The sequence below is a fragment of the Salvia splendens genome, chromosome 13 (assembly GCF_004379255.2).
Source record: "Salvia splendens isolate huo1 chromosome 13, SspV2, whole genome shotgun sequence".
In the NCBI taxonomy this organism is placed as follows: Eukaryota; Viridiplantae; Streptophyta; class Magnoliopsida; order Lamiales; family Lamiaceae; genus Salvia; species Salvia splendens.
This window is the reverse complement of record NC_056044.1, coordinates 1470157-1490848: the sequence shown is the minus strand read 5'-3', so window position 1 is coordinate 1490848 and position 20692 is coordinate 1470157. Positions and strand designations below refer to the sequence as shown.

At 42.9% G+C, this 20692-nt stretch overlaps 2 protein-coding genes across 2 annotated transcripts in view; both read left to right on the top strand.

The window, feature by feature from the left end:
* Positions 1 to 970: 970 nt before the first annotated feature.
* Positions 971 to 4464, top strand: LOC121762846 (disease susceptibility protein LOV1-like). The gene is made up of 2 exons (XM_042158855.1): positions 971 to 4013; positions 4221 to 4464. The coding sequence occupies exon 1, from the start codon at positions 1485 to 1487 to the stop codon at positions 2235 to 2237; it is 753 nt and encodes a 250-aa protein (XP_042014789.1). The 5' UTR covers positions 971 to 1484; the 3' UTR covers positions 2238 to 4013; positions 4221 to 4464.
* LOC121762210 (glutamate receptor 2.5-like) overlaps positions 2441 to 20692 on the top strand; it is an 81010-nt gene continuing 62758 nt past the window's right edge. Inside the window, exons 1-6 of the mRNA XM_042158020.1 lie at positions 2441 to 2644; positions 2866 to 2927; positions 3358 to 3543; positions 6037 to 6257; positions 6772 to 6915; positions 7005 to 7253. Of these exons, the coding sequence (XP_042013954.1) occupies positions 2441 to 2644; positions 2866 to 2927; positions 3358 to 3543; positions 6037 to 6257; positions 6772 to 6915; positions 7005 to 7253 (1066 nt within the window). The remainder of the gene's footprint in view (positions 2645 to 2865; positions 2928 to 3357; positions 3544 to 6036; positions 6258 to 6771; positions 6916 to 7004; positions 7254 to 20692) is intronic.

The window sequence follows — 20692 nt, the reverse complement described above, 5'->3', positions numbered from 1 at the left end:
TTTGGCTAACACATAATATGCTCACTCTTACTTTCTCTAGCCCATGCTGCTCGCAACATTTTGTTTGTTGTCCGTCTCAAACTACTTGCATTATTTTTAATTTTCAAATCAGAATTATGGTATTTAAATTAAATATTAGAGTTAATTAAGTATTCTTTATTAAATAATCTCTTATTACACTTAAAATACTAATTTAAGTAATAGTCTTAATTTACAACCTAAAAAAAATGTTGCAGAGTAGCATGGGATGGGATAGAGGGAGTTTAGTATTACTACAAAATGAAGAAGAGTTTACTTTCCAGAGTGAAGAATCATTCTAACAAATCCAACAAGAGGCACAGTGTCCTCCAAAATCTGATCCTCCTAATCCACCCACTATCTCAATTTTGCCGTTTCAATCTTTCACGCCATTTCCAAAAAGTACATCGACGAATTTTAATATTGGTAAAGGGTTGTTTGGTAAAAGTACATAAACATTAAATAGTGTTATTAATTTCTCACATCTATTCCCTCCGTCCCCTGATAATTGTCCACTTTGATTCAACACGAGTTTTAAGAAATGTAAAAGAAAGTGGATTAGAATAGTTAGTAGAAATAAATTAGTTTTATAATAAAATATGAGTATAATGAGTTAGTGGAACGTGGGGTCTGCTGGTAATGAAAGTGGACAATTAATGAGAGACGGAAAAGTGGACAATTAATGGGGGACGAATGGAGTATTTCTTACACATAATGACCATAATATCCTATTATGACCAGCCATAATGCACTTTAGATCACCTATGTCATTTTCTACTCCATCTTCTACTACATACATACCGACATGATTTTTCTACTTCCGTAATAAATTCAATTTTGCAAGAAAAAAAAATCATCATGTACTAATAATCAGAGAATAAATACATACTACTATTAATTACCTGATATTTTTTACTGATTTACAAAACTGGAGAAAAGGCCTCTGATAAAATTTCATAATATTTCCAGCATTTTTCCATTTAAATATCACCATACCTACTCAATTATCGAAGTCAATTATTGAATCCAACAATCAACATTGCTATTAACAAACTAATTTAAGGCCGGCTGCGAATAATATTTTTCTACATAAACGACATACTCCCTCAGTCTCATAAATGGTCAATTCTCTTAACTGTGGTTTTCTTTTCATATGTTTACACAAATCAATACAATTTGTCCAGCTTAGTAACAACAACAAAGAATCAAAGATTAAAAAAGTTGAGAATTCCCATAACCACCCTCAAAATATGGGATTCCACCCGATCGATGTCATTGAAAATTAATATTTCAGGCATGCCATTGTTATTTGTTATACTACCGTTAATCGATACACCACGTGATTAGCAATTTCATTTCATCCCACAATTTCATAAGTCAAAACCCTCCCTCTTCACCACCGCTATCTCCTCCCTCTTCACCACCTATACCTCTGCCGCCGCCACTAGCTCTCCACTATTTAGGTGATGGCGGCTTATGGTGCTGCGATTTCTCTCAAGAATACCATTAACAGTATTCTAAAATCATCTCGCATTTCACTGGTTCCTGCCTCTTCTATACAAGTCTTACGACCTGCCTACGAGGCCATGGATCGCTTGCTGACTGCTCTGTCAAAGTTGGACGACACCGGCTACAGTAAGATCAGGACGAAGGTGAATGCTTTGGATGAACGAATCAAAGAGGCCGTATGGGAATTCGAAGATTTACTAGAATCTCATTTCTATGATCAGATTCTTCCACAACTCGAAAGTGAGAGAGGTCACTTGTCTTTCTCGGTAGATCTGCAGAGTCTGCAGCAGAGTGTTGATTGCTTCATCCAGAGGGTCGCGGTGATGGAGTTGGAGTATGATATTGAAGTGGCGAATATGCCTGAAGAAGAAGGCGAACCTATTGCATCAAGGATTGATTTTGGTGGAATCAGCTCAAACATGGTTGGATTATCTCAGTTTTTTGAAGATACTAGGAATTATTTTCTTGGAGAAGATGAAGGGAATTGCTTATCAGTTATTGGGATGGCAGGGGTTGGAAAGACGACCATTGCTAAGAAAGTATTTGATGATCCATTGATTCAGAGACAGTTCGAGCTTCGAGCATGGGTCAGAGTGGGTAGAAAATGTGAATCCATTGATGCCTTCGATGTGTTCTTGCCCAAGTGGATCCCAGCACTCGCCACCAGATGCTTACCCAAGCAGACGGCAGTCATGACGACTGGAAATTAGTTGAACTCTTGAAAGAGAGATTGAAGGATAAGAAATGTCTCATTGTGTTGGATGATGTATGGAAATGGGATACACGATTCATGGATAACTTGCCACGAGAGAATGTCAGAATCTTGCTTACAAGCCGACAAAGATTTGAAGAATCTCCATATAAACGAGTACGCTTGTTGAATGAAGAAGAAAGTAAGAAATTATTTGGTGAGATGGTATTTGGTGAAGTGGGTTTCCCTCCTCACCTTGAAGAATTGGGAGAGAAGATTGTCAAAAAGTGTGAAGGTCTTCCACTTATGATAGTCACAGTTGCTAATCTCCTATCCAAAGAAGACAAGACACCAAAATTTTGGACCGAGGTAGCAGAGAAACAACATAATTCAGTCTTTGTGGATGCATATGATCAGATAGCAGAGGTACTTTTCCCAAGCTATGAATACTTAGATCAATATTTGAAAATGTTCTGTCTCTATTTGGGAGATTACCCTTCACACAACGATATCTACAGTAAGGAATTCATTCATCAGATAAATGCGGAGGGATTTTTTGAATCATATAGCGTGCACACTCTCTTTGAATATATAAATAAATGCTTGAATATGCTTTCTCATGTGTATCATCTTGTTCTACATGAAAGCAATATGAGTTCCTGGTTTTCAGAGAACAAGTTAAGCGTGCATTCTTGCTGGCAGCACCTGTGTAAGAAAGAAGCTAGTAAGATCATGTTTTTACATGTTATACAGTTGCGGTGATGTTATGAAAGACTAGCGTCGGTTGTGTGCGCATTGCAACACTTTATTTTCCTTCGAACAAGTGTATGATGCAATAAAAAGTGATTGTGCGTCCACTGCCCGTTCTCTACTTTGTTATGGTCCTTACCATGAATATCCAATTCCAATACATGCCATGGATTTCAAGTTGCTTAGGGTACTAAAAACTGTTCAAGTTCGACTTTACCATATCCCACTTGAAATTATGAAACTAGTTTGTCTAAAGTTTCTTTCCCTAACATGCAACAAAGAGCTCCCTGCTTCCATATCCAACCGTATTCAACTTCAATCGGAAGAGACCTACCAACCCCTAATTCTGATGCTACTTTAGAAAAGCTCTCTTGTCTTTATGGTGTTAGTGCAAAGAGTTGCACTAGAGAAATTCTGAAAAGAATCTCTAATTTAAACGTATTAAACATTGTGCTGGAGTTGAAGCCTTACGATGATGACGATGATATCAACCCACTGAGTGGCTTGGAATATATCTCAACAGAACTCCATAATTTGGAAATGCTTATCTATTTTGTGTCTAACCCTGAGATGAGGTATGAGTGTATGGTTCCTCTTTCAATGTTCTCATCAAGTTCGAAGAGGATGGGGTTGTGTGGCTTAGGGTGTTCATGGAAGCACATGAATGACATTGGTTCGCTGCTACCAAATCTTGAGAATCTCTCTTTAGAACACTATGCCTTTCGAGGCCCAGAGTGGGAGATAGAATCAGATTGTTTTTTGAAACTCGAGACACTTATAATTGAGGATAGTGATCTGGTGCGATGGATAGCTCAACAAGGAAGCCTCCCAAGGCTTGAGCTCCTAAGGGCATTGCTACAAATTACAACAACTCGATTGGGCACGTGATCCCTCAATGGTCTCAACGGCTGCAATCGAATTAGTTGAGTGCAATCCCTTAGTCGTCGCTTCTACCAAGCAATTCCCAGAATCTCTCTTTACAGTTCGTTGCCACTCTTCTTTTTGAGATGAGAAGTCGTTGCTAGACTCTCAACTTGGCTAACAGGTTCGACCCGCTAATACTTCCCTACTTACAGTTGACTGAATATGGAATTTATTGTGTTTTGCTATATTCTGTTACAGTGTATGCTGGTAATTAATCTTTTAGTTACTACTTTAGAATGAGAATTTAACATGTGAGTGTTGTTTAATTTAAATAACATGTCTACAAATTTTTAAGTGCTCACATCCTTTATTCAATTTTTGTTTTTAGGCAACTGAGAGAGAGAGAAAAAGGATGTCAAACGCTGTGTCAACGATTGTGAATTCTTGATTTTGTTGAGGATTCTGAAACCTCATGGCTGGATAATGTTTGAATATTTATGTAATGGTTAATTAAAGGGATTGTTGAAATTGTAATTTCTGTGACTTGACTATTTCTGTAATGGTTTCGACTCTTCTTGTAATTCTTGTTTCAGTAACTTGTGAAGATATTTTTGCTGTTGTTCGTTCTGTTAGGTTTGAGGTTTGAGGATTTCTGTATTTTTTGTGAGTTATTGTTGTTGTTGTTCGTAGCCCGTCGACATTACATACACACGTTTTCATCGGTAATAATAGTACTCCATCTGTCTGCCATGTCTGCCATTAAATATCCATATTTCCTTTAATGTATGTCCGCCAATAAATATCTTATTTCACTTTTAGAGTATCCACAATGGTGGATGAGCCGACGGACGGAAAAATGGTGGACGAGACGTTGTCTGTGGCCGAGATCGGCTATCCGATTGCTCGCCCACCACAGAGTGGACGAGCCAACGGACTAGCCTTTTTTTATAATTATTTTATTATTTCAACTCTATATATATGGCTCGTTACACTTCATTTTATTAAATTATGTTTGAACTTTCTCCATTTTTTATTAAATCTAATTTCGTATTTGTCATTTTAATTTGATGGGCTAGGGCATTGACAAGGTTGTTGCTAGTCCATGATAATGTGGCAGGAGGAGGCGTTTGCTAGTCCACAACCACTGTGGATGCTTTTAATATATTTGGTAAGTGTATCATACATTCCACTAACTCATTACACTCGCTTTTTACTATAAAATCAATATATAAAAGTATGCTTTACGTTCCACTAACTGTTTCTTTCATTTTATTTTATGATGTTTCTTTCATCAAGTTTGTGATTAGTGTTGCCCACGGTTCGAAAACCGGCGGTTCCGATTCGGAACCGCCGGTTCCGGTTTGGTGGAATTTGGAACCGGAACCGGACCGTGAGGCTATTTCACGGTTCCGGGTCCGAATCCAGTTCGAAAACCGGCGGTTCCGGTTCGATACCGCCGGTATTACGGCGGTTTACACGGTTCTGGTTCTCGAACCGGCGGTTTCGTGGTTCGATTTATTTTATTTTATTTTATTTTTATTTGAAATTTGAATTTGAATTTTCGGAAAACCGGCGGTTTTGGCGGAAAACCGCCGGAACCGCCGATTTCAACGACAAAACCGCCGGTTCGGTCAACAAACCGGCTGCGAAAAGCTGCGATATGTCACTTCGGGGTTCCGCACCACCACCAAAAAGCCACCGGTTTGCTAGTTAACCGCCGTTTTTCACGGTAAACCGCCGGTTTCCGGTCCAAAAACCGCCGGAACCGGCCGGTTTCAACGCATGAAAAAGCTATCCCGACTGACGCATTGGTTTCCGCGCCCAAACCATGAAACCGTCGGTTAACCGGCGGTTCGGTGACGGTTCTGGTTCGAAAATTCTTGAACCTGAACCGGACCGCGGTTCGAATTGCCACGGTTCCGGTTCGCCGGTTAACCGCCGGAACCGGAACCGGTGGGCATCTCTATTTGTGATGAATGCTACTGTGTCATTGCTTAATCAATGTTGCTCAATGAGCTGATACATATACGCAGCATAGGAACAATCTAGAATACTACACTAATTTATGTAGTACAAGATAAACAAGATTACAAAGCTTAAACATAACAAACTCTACTAAACCACTTCCTTCTTCAATCATTTGATCACCACGTCTCTCCAAGTACACAAGTGGTCCTGCGTCTTAGTTGTGCTCTCTGGTACAGTCACGAGCTCAGCTCGTGTGTTGGCTCTTGTGGAGGCAGCTTGCATGGAGCTGTCACTTGCTTTCTCTCGTGCACAACACACATCTTCATTCTTGCATTTCTCGTTCAACAACTTCACATGACAACCAACAGCTTGGTCATCTCTGCAATCACTTCTAACATGAACTTGGCTTTGCACTTCAATGATTTACATGGTAATTCAGCTTTTGCTGCTTCTGCTGGTACGACATTTTTTACCTAGTTTTGTTTATTGAATTTGCTTAGTCACTTATATTTAGGGAGAGAGGGCCTCAAAGTTATGAGGTGAAGTAGGTATGTTGTACATGTATTTCCTGTATAGTCTTGTAAAATTCAAGAATTATCTTAGTTTTTTATTTTTTTTTTATTTTTATGTTATATATATATATAGTATGTGCATAGCTGGCATATTTTCAATTATGAAACATGAATTAATGAATTATTATAATGCTACTATTGCATATTTACTAGTAAAACGACCTCAACCTCGCAGCTCAAGGGGATTTCTCAAAGACCCCATTCAGCCAAGCCAAAAACATCCTGGAGAGGCTGATTGAGGCTAAGCGATCGTACGAGACATCATGTGCACAAATGAATTACAAAACGAATTACATAGGAATGTCGATCAGGCAAATTCACTCGATTTCCGGTCAATAATAGTACTATCAAGCTATATAGTTATTGGTCGTTAATACAAATCTTTTTAAACATATGCAGCACTGGATCTCATTAACCACAAATGCATCGACACGATCGTCGGAACCCTAACACTCGAACAAGCCACATTCCACTCCCACCTCAAAACCCCACCACCCATCATCTCCCTCTCCCCGGCCGCCTCACCTCCACCGCAACCTCCCCGTCCTTCAAACAGATGACCCTCCCCGCGGCCCACCAAATCCAATGCATCGCCCATTTTCACTGGAAAAATCTCATCTCCATCTCCCAAGACCCAACCCTCTTCCTCCCCCTCTCCCGCGCTCTCCACGCCCTCGACATCTCCATCGAGCCCCACATGACCGCCACCGCCACATCCATCGAGAGCGAGCTAACAAAGATGATCGGCGCCACCAGCTCGAGGGTCTTCGTTGTCATGCATTGCTCTCTCGAATTCGCTGCGATCTTGTTTGAGAAAGCTTGGGTTTTGGGATTGATGGAGAAGGGCTACGTCTGGATCGTGGCGGAGGAGATCTCGAATGATACGATCCTCTATATCTTAGGAAATCACAATTATTTAGTTATCTTTTATTCCCCAAATCTTTTCCATATCTTTGTTTTCTTATTCAATAAGTTAGGTTAGTAGCATTCTAGTATTATAAATAGGAGAGCTTGTTATCATTTTATGGAATCAACGAATGAAATAGTATTTGCCCACAAAATTGTGAATTATTCTCTCAACCCTAGTTTAGCCGCTGCCCGACGGAGGAGTTCCGTGCACAGCACGAAACTAGAATCACCGCCGATCCTATCTCAGGACGCCGGAAGTTTGTCTAGATCGACGAGTAACCCGCAGCCGATCACTGTTAAGGAATTGAGTCCTTAACATCTGGTGCTTTCATTGAGAGCTGACCCTCCCACCATCTCGAATCAAAGCTCCACTGCTGCCCGACGGAAAACACTCCACGCACAGCACCTGTTTTGGTTGCCGAGTCCAGCCTGTCCGCCGAGCTCTAGCCGCCGGACAATCCTACTTCTGCAAAGCCCAACGGGAAGGATTCCTGCATGCCGCGTTGAAGTCAGACCATTATCCATAACCCATACCTCACCCTCTTCATCCAATTCATCCAAAAAAAAGGAAGAAAACCACCAAACAGAAGCTTCTCCATTCCTTAGTAGAAAACATCCTATCTTCAGTCCGTCAACATGTCATACGACTATGCCGGCTATCAACGTTATCATCGCTTGTCCTATGATCAACCACCACCCAGGTACAGGCGTGAACCCTACGGTCTGCCGCAACCTCACCGAATGGGGTCTGTCCTGACGCGCCGCCCCACTTGTTGGGATCCGCCCCGACAACGAACCGATAACTGTTATCCACCACCGTATCGTGATCCAGATATGGTCCCGGATTCATACGTCGAGCCGCGAAACTCCTACCCCCGAAATCGCCCAGGGCAGCCTCAATATCACCCTCGTCCAGCCACCAAAGCGGAGGACCCGATTAACGCAAAGTTAGACCGCTTATTGGAAGCATTTGACAAGATAGAAACTTGGTTCGATGCCACAAATCGCCGATTTAGCAAATTCTGAACGTTACCGCAACCCGAGCCCGATCTTGATCAGCCCAATGTTTCTGTACCACTCCGAAAGATGGCATAGCCTCCATCAAGAAATAATGAGGCTTCTTTTGGGCCTTCGCGTTTAGTCCCCAATGAATCAATGGCTCCACCATGCCACTGCACCAAATCCGATCAAACCCCAGCGCGTCAGCCTTCGTGTTGGGAATCCTCTCTAATGGCCACCCCTGCTGTAGACCAGATCCACCAACCCTACCGGCCGCCACTGCCGCTGCCGCGATCAAATCACCCGCCGCAGCCGAGTCCAGCACAGCCCTTGGAGCTGCCGCCCTACTCCACTCCAGGCCCTTTCCAGCCCTTGCAACCGCTACCGGAGACAGCTCCATTGTTGGCCTCTAATCGTCTTCCGCAAGCTGCTGTCCCGAGCTCGAGGCTAAAGGAGTGGCAAATGAATATGCAAAAGGCTGGTGAGTAGGATAAATTCTTTTTTTGGTAAAGGACTTTAATTGAATTCCATTTTAATGAAGAGCATTACTTGTATTCCGCCTCAGGGAGTGACGCATAACTCTTATGCGTCACTAAAAGAAAGGCGCATAATCATTATGCGTCGATATTGAACGACGCATAATCATTATGCGTCGTTAGATAATGACGCATAACCATTGTGCGTCGTTCATTAAAGACGCATAAAGCTTATGCGTCGTTAATTAGCGACGCATAACGCTTATGCGTCTTTCTTTAGCGACGCATAACGCTTATGCGTCTTTCTTTAGCGACGCATAATACTTATGCGTCGTTCGTTGAGTTTTAAACCGGGCAGAAGGCAGAATCAGCCAGAAACGAAAGAGCAGAAGCAGGGGACGAAACCAAACGCGGCGCAATCAAGCGATTTCCGACGAATCCGAGCAAAATCCGGCGAATTACCACCATTTTGCAACCATATTCCGGTAATTGTTCTTCAATTTGGCTAAATACATCCTTTAATGTTTAATTTGGGCAGGTTTTCCGTAATTTAGTAAAAGTAGGGTTTTTGATTAAATTGATGGATTTTTAGTATTTTTGTGTTGTTTTGTTGCATATAACTAGGGATTATGATGAAATTATGGGTTATGATGAAATTGATGGAATTTTTGGTCGACTTTCCGTAATTTGTGTATTTCATATGGATTTAATTTAGCAAAATTAGGGTTTATGATGAAATTGTTGGATTTGTTGGTCGATTTTCCGTAATTTGGGTATTTCATATGCATATAATTGAATGGGTAGAAGCAATTGATTAAGTTTTTGTAATTGTGCCCCTTTTGGTGGGCGATTTTATGTAATTTGGGTATTTCATATGCATATATTGTGCCCCTAAGTTGCAATTTAGTTAGCTTGTTGATTGTTGAGTTGTTATGAAAAAAATTGAAGCATGGGTGAATGTTTTGAAGTAGATGGCATCTGCAAGTTCCGAACAACAGTTATGCTATGGACCTGAGGATCCATCACTACTGTTTCATCAGAACGAACACATTTCAAGCTCCTTGTTGGCGAATGGCACAGCAAATGTGTTGAGAAGTCGTAGGACGGAGAGTAAGGTGTGGGCATTGCCTATACATGAAAATGTGATGTATTGGCTAGGTGTATGGGGGTTCAGAGGCGTGGTTGAATGTGGAAGACCGATGAGGATGGACAATGAGCTAATAACTGCCTTGATCGAGCGCTGGAGGCCTGAGACACACTGTTTCCACCTTCCAGTTGGGGAAGTTACTGTTACCTTACAGGATGTGCAAAGCCTGTGGGGTTTGAGAGCAGACGGTCGTGCTTTCACTGGCCGTGACTACCCTGTTGGATTTGAAGATTGGTCCAGCAAGTGTAGAGATTTGTTGGGATGGATACCTGACTCAGAAACCGAAACGAAGCACGGTGGTTTGTTGATGACGTCTCTGATCCACCAAGCGACGATGCCGTTGGGTGATGGGCTGCCTGTGTATGCATACATTCAAAGAGCACGTATAGATGCTCTGATCCTGTTAGGGGGGCTTATTTTACCGGACACCACAGGGTGCAAGGTCCCCTTTATGTGGTTAAATGCCTTAGACGATCCGGAAGATGTGGCTAATATCAGTTGGGGTAGTGCTGCTTTAGCATACCTGTATCATTATTTGTGCGAGGCTTCTGTAGGCAGACAGAGAAGAGATGTGGGTGGACCTATGGTTCTCTTGCAGCTGTGGGCCTGGGAAAGAATGCCTACATTGAGGCCAGCCTTCTTGATATCGCCTATGCACACGCCGTATACCCCGTGCGGAGCCAAGTAATGTTTTTGTTTAAATTAACTCACATAATTATGTGTTTTGTTGATAACTTTTGACATTAATATTATGTATAGGTGGCACGGAGTTACTGAAATTGGAAATGCTCCCCGACATTCAGTACCTCATTATCGTGATCAGTTATCACTGATTCGTCCTGGCCAGGTGAAATTTATTTGTGTTGTCTTAATTAATGAATTTACTTACTATAGTATGAAATTAATTGTGTTTTTTATTTTATTTGTTTGTAGTTTCTGTGGACACCTTATGCAGACTGTATCCTCCCTGAGTACTGCATTGATTCGACTGCATCCTACTTGTGCGATACTTATTTGGTGTGCTGGTCATTTGTCGAGGCACACGAGGCTGGACGCGTTTCTCGACAATTTAACCGCTACCAGCGTATTCCTCAGTACTGTGATAGGATGCTACATAGCTCCGGCCATTTGAGTAAAAGTCATCGCCGTGGGAGGAAGGGCGCTGATTGGGCTAAGGTACATAAGTTCTTCATTGATGAATGGGACTTGCGCCACGACAGGTTCCAAGCAACTTTTGACCACGCAACGGCGACAATGGATGGTCGCATTAATCCAGGCAATATGGCGTGGTACAATAGGATCACCGTGTCGTACCTAGTTCAACCTGGGACACAATCAACTGAAGGGATGAACGAGGCAGCCTCTTCTAATTTATTGGCGGTATGTGATGTTTTTGTATATAAAAATGTCTTTAGTTTAAAGTTTGTATTGCTCCACGTGGTATGATGTCATTTGTATTTTTGTTATCTAGGTTGAGACTTCAGGGGATATGGCATTTGACCTCTGAGCATGACACAGACCCTCGGTTACGGCAGATTCGAGAAATGGCTGCTTCGGCACTTCGTGCGATGAACTATGCTGATGCGATGGAGTATCCATCTTCTCAACGGCAAAATGTGGTCGTGCCGCCACGCCCACCAACTTCTCTTCGTCATAGACTGCCGGGTGTCCGGACGGGTGGGCACGGGATTACACGACAGCATAGGTTGGCGCAGCAGCAGCAATCGCAACCTGAGTATGCGGTACCAGAGCCCTTGAGTCCGGAGTACGATCCCCCAGGATGGTCTCAGTTGAGTGGTGCAAGCATTGAGCCCTCGCAATGGGGAGCACGCACGTCATGTGATTCATTCTTTGGAGGTGTGTCTGATTGGGATGCATCTCAACAAGGACGTGATACGTACTTTCAGAATGATCAATTTATGGATCGTGTGGGGGAAGAAGAGGGTCGGGAAGAAGAGGGTCCGGAGGAAGAGGGTCGGGAAGAAGAGGGCGGGGAAGAAGAGGGCGGGGAGGAACATGACGAAGTAATATTCCGACCACCGACCGTGGGATCCTCACGATCATCAAGTACGATTGGGCAGGCTATGCAGAATGTATTCAGGGGCTTCTCAACAAGGAAGAACAAAGGGAAGGCTCCGACAAAGTTCACGCCTCCATCTAGATAGATTTCAGTCATATGTTGGTATTTGTGTCTATTGAAACAGGTTGTGGTCGTAAGTTGATTTTTGAACATTTTTTATGTGATGAAAAATAGGATAAAGCTCCATGTTTTCTATGGTGGAATGAACAGTATTATGATTTTGATAAACAAATATAAACGAATACCAACATATGACCGAGCGAAGTATTATGATTTTGATACATCAGTATTATGATTTTGATATAAAATTCGGTTACAAATATAAACAAATACCAAATATAAACCGTATTATGATTTTGATAAAAAATTTTGAAACATAAAATCGCCCGACCGGGCGTTTTAGGAACGTAAAATCGCCCGACCGGGCGAAGTTTCTGGACTCAACAGTGCTGAACGACATTGCTTTGGTGACGCATAACTCTTATGCGTCGTTACTTGGTGACGCATAACTCTTATGCGCCGTTACTTGGTGACGCATAACAGTTATGCGTCATTCTTTGGTAACGCATAAGCATTATGCGTCGTTCATTGGTGACGCATAATGCTTATGCGTCACCAGGTGAATTTCGTTTCACCTTTTAAGTCCAGAAACATTTCGTTTCACATTTTTGAACATTTTTGCCGGGTTGTGTGTGGATTTTTGAAACACATAATGTTACAAAATTTTTAGTCCAGACATAATAAAACACATCATAACTGTCGACAACATCTCACAAATGTTGATACATACATAACATCTCAAATACACAACGCCATGACTTTACTGAATGGCACCGGCTGAGCAATTTCTTCGGTCATGCCCCTCTATCCCGCAATTTCTGCAACGGCGGGGAGCTCTCGGTTCATCTTCCTCCTGGACATCCATTTGATTAAGTATCCTCCTTCTTCTAACTCGGCCACGCGTTCTAGGAATCAACTGCTGAGGGGTGATGCACAATTTCCATGAAGGTGCAACCCAATACTCTTCATGTCTTGGTGCATCAAATGAAACTTCACTATAGTACTGTGATCTCCATGTACCTAGGTAGTACTTCTCATCTATGAGGTCAATCATAACATGACCTCTGTCTCTAGCAACCGCACAAGCATGCGAACAAGGGATTCTCCACATCTGCCACTTACCACAACTGCAACTCGATTCCAAATACCTGACTATTTGAACATTGTTGCCCTTTGACACTCCTTGTACGATTCTTCCTCGAGTTCGGACATGGTACTTCCCTATATCTCGGTCAATGACAGTGATGTAATGTTTTCGCCCCTTTGAGTCATTCTTAGCAAGTCTGTCCCTCGCCCATGGGGTTAGTTCATCTTCGGTGTGTTCTATTGTTGTCTTCTTCTCCACCCACCATTTTACCGTCCTCCAAAATGTCAAATCAACCAACGCTCTAATCGGCAACTCTCTCACACCCCTCAAGACGTTATTGTAGCACTCCGACATGTTTGTGGTGGCCACCCCCACCTAAGTCCACCATCGTAGCACAGTGACCAACATTCTTTTGTAATCCTATTCAGCATTCGAACCGCACCACTGTTGACATCATATAGTGCTCGACGTCTTCTGGCAAATTTACGTTCCTGAGAACTGACCCCCAACTTCCATATAATGGCCTTCACATTGGGGCCCTTGGGCTTCTTCAACACATTTGCCCTCACATGAAGCAAACAAAATTTGTGGTGTATCTGCGGGGCCCTAGTCATGATTTCAGACTCCATTGCATTCAAGAGTCCTTTATGCCTATCTGATATAATGCACACCTCTCTCTCGTATTTCACTACATGAGTTCTGACATGATCCAAAAACCACGACCAACTGTCATTGGTTTCTTCATCCACCACAGCATATGCAATAGGCAAGCATGTCTTGTTAGCATCAAAACCACAAGCAACAAGCAACTTACCTTTAAATCTTCCTCGGAGGTGAGTCCGGTGCGGCCTTCTGGAACGCATGTATTGCAGGCCCAAATGCCCAGAAAACATAGTTGAACACCATTGTACGCCTCTGACTCAACAGATCGTTATGCTTCCACTCAACAATTGTGCCCATATTCTGTGACTGGAGTTCAAACATGTAGCTTGGCAACTGCCTAAACGATTCCTCCCATCCACCGTATACAAACTCTATAGCCTTTCTCTTTGCATACCACGCCTTCTTATAACTGATTAACACACCAAATCTGTCTTGAATATCAGTTATTATTGAGAAGACCTTGAAATCGGCACATTGTCGCACATGATGTCGAATCAACAGAGCTATCATTGGGGATGAAAAGTTAGCATGATCTCTATTAGCACGATGGCCTATACAGGTATGTCGATTCTTCCACTTCCTAACTTCCCACATATCGTCGTGCGACCTTTGTGTAACTGAAACCTCCCACTTACATTCCCTCGCCTTTTCAGCGTCGGTGGTGCTGATGATGCCTGCCCGTCGTTCCTGCTGGAAATTTGCATACAGCATGCCACCTTCTTAATTTGCTCTCGACAACCTTAAACTGTTTTTCATTCCACAAACTCCACATAGTTATAGCAGTCTTCACGTGTAGCTTGGAACAAATTTTGTTCCCAACACAATCCGATGCGGCTCATTCTCATTCCAATACAAAAGGCTGTTTTCATTACCACCCACATCATCCGATACTCCAGAAGGACGACTTGGTAATTCACGAAAGATTCTAAACCCATTAGGATTGTATTCCGGAAGTGGTTGTTCACCTTGCATAACAGGTTTACATGGTACTATCTCATCATCAGAAATAGCACCGACATTGATAAACTCGTAGTATAGCAAGTATTTTGGATGTTTAACGTGAATACTTCAATGTTTTATAGCATATTACTCGAGTTTGCATCCATTATCCACTACTTAAGTGTTTTGATGAGTTTGTCTAGTGTTTGGAGCTAAAACATGTGAAAATGACTTGAAAAAGAGCTTGAAGCGAGATTACATAAAAACGCCCGATCGGGCGTCCATGCATAAGAGAAACGCCCGGCTCGGGCGTTTGTGAGGATGATTCCAGAAAGTTCGCCCGACCGGGCGTTCTGCCTAGGAAGAACCGCCCGACCGGGCGATGTGGAAGAATCACGGCATCGAGAAGATCGCCCGACCGGGCGTTTAGGCGACTTAAAATCGCCCGGCCGGGCGATTTGTGCGGAACGTTGGAAAAGCTTATTTCCGCCCCCGGGTATAAAAGGCACCTAGGTTTTCGAGCTCCAGAGATCGGAGATGCCCCCAGAAGCAGTTTTTACATCAGAGAGTAGGTTGAAGCGACAAAGAGTCCGATTCATCAACATAGTTGAAGACGAAGACAATTGGCTCATTCAATCCACCGTTGGGAGTATCTTAGTAGTTTTCTTATGTTTAGTACAATTTCTATGGATTTATCTGATGATTTTGCATTGAACATGAATAGCTAAATCTCTTGTAGAGTTTTGGTGATGACTACAATGAACGCTTTTGATTAATTCAAGGATTTTTGATTACCTATGCTCTTGTGATTCCTTTGTTTATTCTTGAGCTTTTTCAATTCAATTGCTTAGCTACCAATTGGGTTTGTTGACCTAGTTTTGAGTAATCGAGAGATACCTAATTAGGATTGATAAAAGAATGAACAACACCTAGATAATTTGCATTCGAGAGAAGGAATTCTAGAGTGAGGGCTTGAGCCTTTTGTTTTCAGGAGTTAATTGTGAAATATTAGAAGGAGACTTCAATATTAATGGTTAATCAACGGGTTGAGTGCACTCGAGAGAGGGCTTAGCCTAGACTAGCGGCTTTCCTAGTAATCCTAGAGACTTCAATTGGGTAATCGAAGTTGTTGAATTGTTCACATTGGGTTCGTTGTAGTTGGATCCAAAACTCTACTTCATTCACTTATTTGAACCTATCTTTTGTTACGTACTTTAACTTGTTTATGTTTAATTGTTTTTCCAAGAATCAAACCAAACCTTTGAATTGTCTAGATAGTAGTTAAAATCGGTCCGTGGTACTTGAGTTTATACAATTTGTCTCTGTGGGATACGATACTCTTGCTTACTTTGTGCTACACTAGCCCCGTACACTTGCGGGATTTTCTTGTGTTAAAATAAGTCGAGTCAAGTTTTTGGCGCCGTTGCCGGGGATAATTTGTGTTAATTTAACTCAATATCGTGGTGAAGATAGAGATTACTAGTTTAGACTTTATTGCTTTAATTTTTATTTTATTTTTGAGCTCTCACATTGAGTTTTCTTGTTTCAGGTTGTATGCACACACGCTCTAGGGGTTTACCTTTAGAGCCTATCGATCTTGAGATCGAAGCATCCAACAGAAGGAGAAACACTTTGAGAAGGCTAAATCAAAGGATCCGAGTCTCTTCTCCGGTCCAAAGACGATCACCTTCACCAGTTCAAGAATCACCGTCACCTACTCCATCACCAGTTCACTCCCCTATTCAGTTTGAGCCACATTCTCCTATTCTGATGGAGAACGTAGAGGGGAATGATGTTCCACCACCTCCTCCAACGAATGCTCAGCTTCAACAACAACTCGAAGACCTGCAAAGGCAGTTAAATCAAAGGCAAAACGTGGTACCTGTCCAGAACATGTATGCCTATCATGGGGTGGCAAACCCACCCGTTGGCAACAATGTGAATGCCAACACGTTTGAACTCAGGAGAGGACTACTTCAGATGGCGGAAAATAATGCTTTTAGAGGCCGACCCACAGAGGATCCTAACAAGCACCTCACTAAATTCATCCAGATCTGCAACACGACGAAAATAAATGGAGTCACAGATGAGCAGATCAGATTAAGGGTGTTCCCTTTTTCTCTGGAGGATGATGCCAAGGATTGGCTGGACAGTATGGAGCCTAACTCCATTCGCACGTGGGATGCTATGGTTGAGAAGTTCTTAGAAAAATACTACCCACCGAGTGAGGCATTAAAGAGGCAGTCTGAGATTATTTCATTTGAGATGACTCCCCAAGAGAGTATCCGAGGAGCTTGGGAAAGATTCAAGGGGCTGATGAAGAGATGCCCCAATCATGGGCTGAACCCGACGCATCAAGTCCTAGCATTCTATAGGGGGTGTCTGCCTGAAGCAAAGCGTGAACTGAACCTGAGCGCAGGAGGATCATTGCTGAAGAAAGGAGAAGAAGAGGCCATGGAAGTGATTGAGAGAGTGACATCTAATGATGAAGGCTGGAACAACGAGAGGAGCAGAGTACACAGGGTAGCCTCCGCCGCAGAGAGCAGCCATATGGACAACATGTTCAAACAGATGGAACTCCTCCACAAGAAGATAGATCTCATGGGGATGGGACCGGCTGTGCAGGAGCAGCAAGAGGGTATAGAAGATGTGAGCTACATACACCAAGGGGGTAACAGATATTATAACAACTCCCGCCCTAATCAAGGGGGTGGAGGTTACAATCATTTTGGGAACAAGACGCATCCTAACCTATCATATGGGAACCCCAACAATGCCCTGCAGCCACCACCGGGGTTCACAGTTTCCCAAGGGATGATCACTGAGCCGCAGAAGAAAAGTACAGAAGATATACTGAGTGCATTCATGTTACAGTCACACAAGAACATGGAGCACTCCAATCAAATGCTAGAGAAGGTTGAGAATGATATGCACAACATGTCAGTGCATATGAAGAGCCTAGAGACGCAAATGAGTCAGATTGCTCAACCTGTGAGCAGTCAGCATACGCCAGGGCAGTTCCCAGGACAACCAAAAGTAAACCCCAAAGATTGCAAGGCAATTCAGTTGAGGAGCGGGAAGAGTTATGAGGGTCCTTCTATGCCAGAAATCCCACCAAAGCCTACAGTTGAGCCCGAGAGTGTACTATTGGAAGAAGCAGAAAAAGCGGAGGAGCTTGAAACATCACCACCCGCAGTTCAACCCGAGGTGGGCACACCAGTCAAGCCATCGGAGGTTAGAATACCATTTCCCCAAGTGTTGCAAAAGAAGAAGAACGATGAACAGTTCTCCAGATTTTGGGACATCTTCAAGAAAGTACAAATTAACATCCCACTTATTGAGGCACTTCAGCAAATGCCTGGGTATGTTAAATTTCTCAAGGATGCGGTCTCCAAGAAGAAGAAATGGGGACAACATGAGACCGTCAATTTGACGGAAAATTGTAGTGCAATTTTGCAAAGGAAGCTTCCGGCCAAGATGAAGGATCCAGGGAGCTTTACTATTGAGTGCACTATTGGAGATTGTTTTGTGGGGAATGCCCTATGTGACCTTGGAGCAAGCATCAACCTCATGCCATTGTCGTTATATAACAAGATGAAGATTGGTCCTTTGAAGCCCACCACTATCACGCTGCAGATGGCTGATAGATCTGTGTCCTATCCAATGGGTATTGCGGAGGATATATTGGTGAAGGTGAATGAGTTTGTTTTCCCAGCTGATTTTGTGATATTAGACATGGAGGAGGATAGAGCTGTACCTCTTATTTTAGGAAGACCTTTCCTAGCCACGGGGAAGGCCTTGATCGATGTTGATAATGGAGAGCTCACATTTCGTTTCAATGGTGAAAGTGTGACCTTTTCTCTCTATGAGGCCTTGAAGAGGCATGATGCAGACACAGGGGGAAGCTTGCAGCATTGCAATGTAGTGACCGTGGTGGATGAGTGTGTTAGGAGGATGGCCTACATCAACTCTTCACAAGATCAACTAGAAGGGAGTATTTTTAATTCAATTTATTCTTCCCATCTTCCTGAGTTGTTGAATACTAACCTCGAATTAATTGAGTTTGTAGGTGCTCTGGATTCAGGCAAGGAGATCCCCAGATCACGCCGTCAACAGTTCTTACCTCTTAGGGATGAAGAAGAAGATGACAAGAAGGAAGAGAGAGACATGAAAGAGGAGTTGAAACCACTACCTCCACATTTGCGGTATGCATTTTTGGGAGAAAATGACACCCTTCCGGTAATTGTATCATCATCCCTCTCAAACTCCGAATTGGATAAATTATTGAGGATTCTTAGGAAATACAAGGGGGCAATTGGGTGGTCAATATCGGACTTGAAGGGAATAAGTCCAACAGTTTGTATGCATAGGATACATCTTGAGGAGAGTTATAAGCCTAAGGTCCAAAACCAAAGACGACTTAATCCTATTATGCAAAAGGTGGTGAAGAAGGAGGTGATAAAGTTGTTAGATGCCGGTATTATATATGTCATTTCTGATAGTGAGTGGGTTAGCCCCACTCAAGTGGTAGCCAAAAAGGGGGGTACGACTGTAGTGAAGGGAGAGAATGATGAGATGATAGCCACTAGGACGGTCACCGGGTGGAGAGTGTGTATAGACTATCGTGCTCTAAATGCTTCTACTAGGAAAGACCATTTCCCACTTCCCTTTATTGACCAAATGTTGGATAGGTTAGCTGGGCACGAGTATTACTGCTTCCTAGATGGGTATTCGGGGTACAATCAAATCCTTATAGCTCCCGAGGACCAACACAAGTCTGCCTTTGTGTGCCCCTATGGTGTCTATGCCTATAGGAGAATGTCCTTCGGTCTGTGTAATGCCCCCGCTACCTTCCAAAGATGCATGATGTCCATATTCCATGACTTGATTGAGAATATTATGGAAGTGTTTATGGATGACTTTTCTGTATTTGGTGATTCTTTTGATAATTGTCTTGACAATCTATCTCAAGTGCTGCAGCGGTGTGAAGAGACTAACCTTGTGCTCAATTGGGAAAAATGTCATTTTATGGTTAGAGATGGAATTGTACTTGGGCATAAAATTTCTACAGGTGGATTGGAGGTCGATAGGGCAAAGATCATTGCTATTGAGCAACTGCCTCCACCAACAAATGAGAAGGGAGTAAGGAGCTTCTTGGGGCATGCCGGGTTCTACAGAAGATTTATCAGGGACTTCTCGAAAATTGCTAAACCTCTTTGTAATCTTTTGGTTAAAGATGTGAAATTTAATTTCTCCCATGATTGTTTGCAGGCTTTTGAGAAGCTGAAGGAGGCATTGGTGAGCGCTCCCATTCTCATCTCACCGGATTGGTCTCAACCTTTTGAGATAATGTGTGATGCGAGTGATGTGGCGGTAGGCTCGGCCTTGGGACAGAAGAGAGAAAAGCTATTCCGGGTGATTTATTATGCAAGTCGGACATTGGACCCTGCTCAAGCTAACTACACCACTACTGAGAAGGAAATGTTAGCAGTGGTCTACTCCTTTGACAAGTTCCGACCTTATCTCATAGGGGCCAAGACCATTGTTTTCACAGATCACGCCGCAATCCGGCACCTCTTTGCGAAGCAAGACGCAAAGCCAAGGCTAATTAGGTGGATCTTGCTCCTTCAAGAGTTTGATTTGGAGATCCGAGACCGAAGAGGATGTGAGAATGTAGTGGCGGACCACTTGTCAAGGTTAGAACATATGAATGAAGATGAGAAGTTGAAGTTGGCCATCAATGAAGAATTCCCGGATGAGCACTTGTTTTATGTGGCCAAGGGTCAAGTGGCATGGTATGCCAATATTGTGAACTATCTTGTTGCTAAGGTGATTCCCGAAGGACTTGAGGACTATCAAAAATAGAAGTTCTTCCACGACGTGAAGTTCTATTTTTAGGACGAGCCTTGCCTTTTTAGAAGATGTGCCGACATGGTGATTAGAAGATGTGTCCCTCAAGA

What these genes read in the sequence shown, in the direction of transcription:
- LOC121762846 (XM_042158855.1), top strand. Translation starts at nt 1,485, where the DNA reads ATGGCGGCTTATGGTGCTGCGATTTCTCTCAAGAATACCATTAACAGT.